This window comes from Sebastes umbrosus, chromosome 10 (assembly GCF_015220745.1).
Source record: "Sebastes umbrosus isolate fSebUmb1 chromosome 10, fSebUmb1.pri, whole genome shotgun sequence".
Lineage (NCBI taxonomy): Eukaryota > Metazoa > Chordata > Actinopteri > Perciformes > Sebastidae > Sebastes > Sebastes umbrosus.
In genome coordinates, this window is record NC_051278.1 from 30,451,968 (window position 1) to 30,459,107 (window position 7,140).

General features: G+C 41.7%; 1 protein-coding gene across 1 annotated transcript in view; it reads left to right on the top strand.

Annotated features, from left to right (window-relative positions):
• The window catches only part of si:ch73-52p7.1 (uncharacterized protein LOC100321084 homolog), an 8,716-nt gene extending 6,503 nt beyond the window's left edge, over window positions 1-2,213 (top strand). Inside the window, exon 2 of the mRNA XM_037781358.1 lies at window positions 677-2,213. Within this exon, the coding sequence (XP_037637286.1) occupies window positions 750-1,547 (798 nt within the window). The 5' untranslated portion in view covers window positions 677-749 and the 3' untranslated portion in view covers window positions 1,548-2,213. The remainder of the gene's footprint in view (window positions 1-676) is intronic.
• Window positions 2,214-7,140: the final 4,927 nt, after the last annotated feature.

The window sequence follows — 7,140 nt, forward strand, 5'->3', positions numbered from 1 at the left end:
TCAAGTGCTTTATGGGAAATGTAGGCAGCAGGTTTAGGCAGGTTTAGACAAGGAAGAAGAATGCATGAAATAAGAAAGACAATATCTTTGGTTGTGCAGCATTGATTTTGATCCTTTTTAACTGTGAGACCGACAATGTTATAGGACTGCAATGATAACATGCAAAACACATGATCACCTAATGAAATATTTTGTGTAGTTATACATTAAACTACCCAACTGGATGTAAAGAGTAATCATCATCAGTAATAATAACCTAATAATATATATTTATTTATTATTCTTTATTTATTAGATTTTTTCGGTCTATTGGTCTGGGTGAATACTTAATTCTGATTGGCTGCAGAATATCCATTAATTCCTGATAATGCACACATACAAAGTAGTTCCAGTGAAACGTATTAATACTAATTCACTGGATACATTTTTTTTTATTTACAAGCACATCTCTGAGTGTAAAGTTAGTCCTTCAGTGCCTCATCCTCTGAACACCACAGGATGGCGACTTCGCACATGTCGTCCATTAATTCCTGATAATGGACTCCTCATTGGACATCATCCCTTACATATGGGACAGTGCACATTACTCAACATTGACATTAACAACATCAATCGAAATGTGCCAACACAACTACAAATGTTCTGATATTGAATGTGTGTATTCTCTTTTCTACAGGCTCAGGTATATGTACCTGAACAACCACATGACCACCGATCAATATGCTGCCTGACACTGTCCTCCAGCAGTGATGCCTTCCTTCAGCCCTCCCACGCCGCTCCTCTGTGTGCTGCTGTGTGTGTCGGTGGCTCTGCAGCGCTCTGACCTGCGACTGGCTTACGTGACCCACACCAGCTTTTTCTACTACTCCTGCAGCCAGGACCCACAACCCTGCAGCGTCTCATCGCTTGCGGACTGCAGATGCAAGGACATCCAGCTGTCCACGCTGCACCACCCCCAGTCGCACTCGACTCCCGTTTTCCGGATGAGGCGTTTAACTGTCTGGTTCACGTCGCCGTTAAACACGGCGCGTCTGCTCAACAACTCGGAGGTGAGGCACCTCACCCTGATCCACTGTGGCCCTGGAGGATCCAGAGAGACACTCTCTCCTTCCATGGAGAGACATTTCGCTGTTCAGCACCTGGAGAGGCTGACGGTGGTGAACCTGGCGCAGAGGCCAATTCACCACTGTCCAGATGCAAATAGAGCCAAGAACACCAATAGTGACCCAGACATAGATAATGGTGCTCACCTTGACACAAATAGATACGACAGGGATAAAGACACAAACCTGGACATGAAGAGAGATTCCTTGGCTTTGTCCTCACCCCAGATCCAAGACATCTTCCTGGGCAGGGAGCTGGGAGCAGCGTTTCACGAACAGGCCAGACTGGGAATCATCCACAGCTCCGTGCTGGAGTGGGGAGCAGAGGTCAAAGCCTACACAGTTCAGACACACATAGACAATGACGGCGTGCTGCCCTTCCCTGACCTCCACCTGTCCAAATTACCAGAGACGTCAGTCATATATGTCAGCTTTGTGTACTGATAAGTCACATTGTGAGGAGTACAGGAGGGAACAACAGGAGGAAGATGATCCATTGTTCAGGACCTACATCACCAGGGATCCTAAACTTCGAATAAGTTCAACAATTTGGGATCTTTTTTGTTGCACGCCTCTGATTTACATGACTGGATAACTGGATAACTCCAAAGTAAACACACACTTCAGAATCAGAATCAGAAATACTTTATTGATCCTAGGGGGCAAATTGGGGCGTTACAGTTGTTCTTATATAAACATAAAGAAATAGAAGTAAATAGAAAGTAGAAGTGCACTCGGAGAGCGCAGACCCTCGCCAAAGCAGGTTTCATGCACGTCATTCAAATCCATCGCGGACTTTTGGAGTAATTCAAGGTTTCAATTCGAGGTAATAAATGAGTGTAATTTAGATACATAACACTACAATATTATACATAATGCTACAGTATAAACACAACATAAGTAAAGAAATATAAGTAAGTATTAAAATTAAATATAAGAAATGTGAAATATTTAAAAACATTTGTATTAAGACGTCCAATGTATTACATATAACCACAGTGCAAATAAGTATACACAATACAAAATTCTTATAAGTAAATACAAAATGCTGAGAGGGGGTGGGTTCTATTAAAGCTTCAGTAGGCAGACATTTTCATCATTGGGCAAAAATTCCATAATAACCTTTCAGCATATTGTAATTCAAGTGTTCTGAGAGAAAACTAGACTCTTCTCCTCCTCATGGCTCTGTTTTCAGGCTTTAGAAAATCTAACCTGTGACGGGAGACTTTGACCAATCACAGGTCATTTCATTGAGAGAGTGTTCCTATTGGCTGTGCTCCGGCTGGTGGGCGGTGCTTGGTGTTTCCTCGACAGATCTCAACATGGCTGCCGGGTCACAAACTTTCTCATTTCACAGCTAAACAGTACACTACAAGATGATTCTGAAAACATTAGAGGAGAGAAATAGGCATTAACGTAACATAATATTGATTCATATTTGATCAGCGCTGCCTAGTTTCACCGTTTGGTTGGAGTTTGTGAGTGATTGACAGCCAGTTCTCATAGACGGTAGCCGGACGGCAGACTCCAGATCAGCTCTGACTGTGGAGTGTGCTGAGTTTTCCTCCGGTCTGTGAAATCTTGCAGAGTGGCACATGTTTTTTTTCAGATTACCTGTTTCATGTACTGCTGTCAGGATGTAGCGACCGTTTTATAAAAATAACTTTTTTTAATCATATTTACTCCAATCTCGCCTACTGTTGCTTTAAGTGTGTTAAATATAAACACCAGAATGGTATAAATAAGAATTAAATAAGATTTATTTATTTATTGAAATGTACAGTATAAATGCAGTATTATTGACAGTAGACAAGACATATTGCACAGTTGAGTTATTGCACAAATTATTGTACAGTTGAGTTACGTCAGTAATGTATACAGCAGCTGACGGGTGAAATAAGTCCAGGTCCAGTCTATTGACTCAGAGTGTGTGACACTCAGAGGGAGGAGTTGTAAAGATTGATGGCCACGGGCAGGAATGACCTCCTATGGCGGTCTGTAGTGCATCTCGGTGGAATGAGTCTTTCAACTCCTATGTTTGACCAGCACGTCATGGAACGAGTGGGAGACATTGTCCAAAACGACACGTAGCTTGGACAGCATCCTCCTCTCTGACACCGCCCTCAGGGAGTCCAGCTCCACCCCCCACAACGTCGCTGGCCTCGCGGATTGGTCTGTTGAGTCTGTTAGCGTCCGCTACCTCCAACCTGCTGCCCAAGCACACAACAGCAAACAGGATAGCACTGGCCACCGCAGACTCATAAAACATCCTCAGCATTGTCCGGCAGATGTTGAAATGACCTCAGCCTCCTTGGAAAATAGAGACGGCTCTGGCCTTTTCTTGTAGAGGGCTTCAGTATTTTCAGCCCAGTCCAGTTTATTGTCGATGTACACTTCACAATGTCCACACTGGACCCACTGGATGGAAACAGGGGTCTAGGGTGTGCCTTGACCCTCCTTAGATGCACAACCAGCTCCTTTGTCTTTGTCACATTGAGCTGCAGATGGATCTGCTCACACCGTGACACATGACATGATTTTTGTACACACGCAAAACTAAATTAGATTCGTCTCGTCCAATAGTTTTAATCATAGTTTTCCCAAGTGGCCTAAAAAAAACCTTGCACAGCTGTTTATCAGCATGTTAGAACATAATATGTCAACTAATGAGAGACCCTCTGAGGGACCGGAGTAGCCTGCCAACCCCCTCCAGCTGACGTGTCCGTTGTTTCTCAATGTAGTTCATCCTTGAGTTGGTGGTGTTATCCCCAAAATGAAATGAAAGTGGTGGTCGGGTGGCTTTGTTGAACATTTATTCTCCTCTTGTTTTTCCTCTATACCACAAAGACGGAAAATGTGAACTTGTAAGCCGAAATGTCATCCCTAAAGGGAGGACATTGAGCTAATTTTGACATCGGTGCAGCATGAATCCTTCCCAGCTCTGCTTTGACCTCTGACCTCTGGTCCCTGGGTAAAAACAAGCAGAGGCTTTCCCCTCTGGGATCAATGGATCGTTGTTAAAATGTAAAATGCATGTTTGCTTCCAGGATGAAACCACAAGATGGCAGCAGATACATTTGAGTCAAAGAGGAAGAAGCAACCTGGAGTGTTGAGGAAGGACTGAGCTGACTGACAACAGGAGGAAAACATGTTTCCTCTTTTTATTGATAAAGTCTACAACTCTTAAAAAATCCAGTAAGCCTTAAATTCAACCAATGAGTCACGACGCATCTCAGCACTTTAAAAGCTTGCGAGAAATGTTATTTGTTAGGATAAAGGTACATTGTTAAGAGTTAATGAAGTATGGCATGATATTTATTTGTTTACATGAATGAAATGAACAATGTCATCACTTGCAATTGTTTACAACAAAAACAGAAATAAATCATTTTCATCGCTTGTGAATTTGACATCACGATTGATATTGTCCAAAACTTGATTTGTCCAAAATAAATCAGCAAGAGTCAGACACATAAAGTCTGAGTTTAAAAAGGATTTTGGCAAAATTTCACTCTATATTTGTACATATGATACAGTGTGTACCTGTGTGTGCATATGTGTACATGATGATACAATGACAAGTCTAATAATGTAGACATATATACCATATCTTATAATGGATTCAGAGTTGGGCTGTCAAAGTTAGCGTGATAATAACGCGTTAACGCAAATTCGTTTTAACGCCACTAATTTCTTTAACGCATTAACACAACTTGCAATTTTTAGGTTGAAGCAGGCTCAGTTTTAAGAGGGAAGATACTAGTATCATATGAAACTAGAAACCCTAAGGAATCCATTGGTTCCATGGTACCATCGGTGTCATACTAGTTTGTCGCAAAAGAGGCTAAATAACGCTCCAAACTTGCGCTAAACTTTGGTGAGGAAAAACTTGCATGGCCATTTTCAAAGGGTTCCCTTGACTTCTGACCTTAAGATATGTGAATGTAAATGGGTTCTATCGGTAGCTACGAGTCTCCCCTTTACAGACATGCCCACTTTATGATAATCACATGGAGCAAGTCAGTTTGCCATGTTATGATTTGAGCATATGTTTTATGCTAAATGCAGTACCTGTGAGGGTTTCTGGACAATATTTGTCATTGTCTTGTGTTGTTAATTGATTTTCAATAGTAAATATATACATACATTTGCATAAAGCAAGCCTATTTATCCACTCCCATGTTGATAAGAGTATTAAATACTTGACAAATCTCCCTTTAAGGTACATTTTGAAGAGATACAAAAATTAGCGATTAATTTGCAATTAATCACGATTAACTGTGGATAATCATGCGATTAATCGTGATTACATTTTTTAATGAATTGACAGCCCTAAATCAGAGTTTACAATATGAGTTATAAATGCTTTGCATAGTGGGAGGGATATCCACCTAAAGTCACATTTTGAAGGTGTGACCAGTATGAAACCATTTTAATTCTTTCTCCTTTTTTTTTTGTTTAGTTTAGGATATTTGTTTTACATCACTGATCATTGTGAGGTACAGCTGCATTTGTCAGGTTAAAGCCTGGTGTGTCTGTGATAATGATTGCGATCCTGTTTAAAGATGCTGCCGCATACATGTGTGTGTTGAGTGCGTGCTGACACCTGCTAGAGAGCCGCTTATTTGCATGAGAATTAAATGTGCGGCCCATCTTGTTAAGCGCCCCGTGAATGCAAACTGATGTCGCCTGTTGATCCTGCACCTGAGAGGTCAGCACCCACCCCGACACACACACCGGGGGCAATTACTTGAGAAATTGCCACCGGCGGTGGCGGTGAGGCAGCCGGGCTGCTCTCAGAGAGCTCTCCTTATGGAAATCAAGCCCAAAGGTCGGCGTGAACCGTGACCTCCACTTGGGATAATCTGAAGACAAACTACCGCCTGTAAAAACAAATCAATTACATGTTCGGTCTGATAATCGTGATGTATTGAGCAGCCCTGAATGCACACTGTTAATATTTATGTCAGTCTAAAAACGTGGACAGGCCCGGACTAAATCGGATTGATTTTAGGTGGGCTCTCCCTCCACTGCACCCCTCCAAGTGAGTCTTTAACCACGCTGCCGCCGTCTCCTCACCGGCAGTTTAGCAGTAAAACATTTTTATAATCAGACGTTATTGTTCGCCGCCTCCTTGTGGGAGATGCGCCCATGTTCATTTTTTAAAAGGGCAAATCAGCCATAATTCAGTTTATAAACTGCAGCGCGCAGGGGAGAAATGCCTGGATGAATATTCATTAGAGACCGCCCGAACTGCCACGCTCCGTGATTCATTGGGCATATGTAAATATCACTCACTTTAATTGCCCCTAAACTGACTCAACATAATGTTGTCATTAGCAAATTATTACTTATTTGTGATACTAATGGTACGGTATGGCGCGCAGTGCCGAAGCTCCACATATATGATTGCAATTACAGCTCTTTTTATTCACAGGGTGACTGCTGATGGATCTGCTGTGTGTGTGTGTGTGTGTGTGTGTGTGTGTGTGTGTTTGTGTGTCTGCGCGCGTATGTGTTTGTGGCTAAGGTGCCAACAATTAATTTCACTGACACACGCACGGACAACTTGAGTCGATCCAGCCATTAGACACAAACACAACACACGCACATCACATACAAACTGAACTCAGGACGGTTTTATGGACGTTTTAATGTATTTTTAATGTATCTGTATCATCTGGACTGACTTCAGAGTTAACAGGAAATTATTTCTCCCTTCAAAACTTCTTAATCCTAAATTTAGTTTCTTATTCAGTAATTCTATCACCATTAGTGGTTGAATGAAGTTAATGAAAATAAATAAATAAAGTTAACTTGGTCTTATATTTATTGAAATTTTCATTACATCAGGATTGAAATAAAGCCATCCAATCTCATTCGGGACAAATGTTTACGGTAATTATGATATGTTTAAGTTCATAATGATAATTTTGGGGGAGTGGCTTTGGAGGGAGGCCGACTTGGCGACGTTCTCTCTAGATTTAGGGACTTTTTGGGCTTTCATTGGAAAAGATTAGGCTGTGTTTTTCGCTTG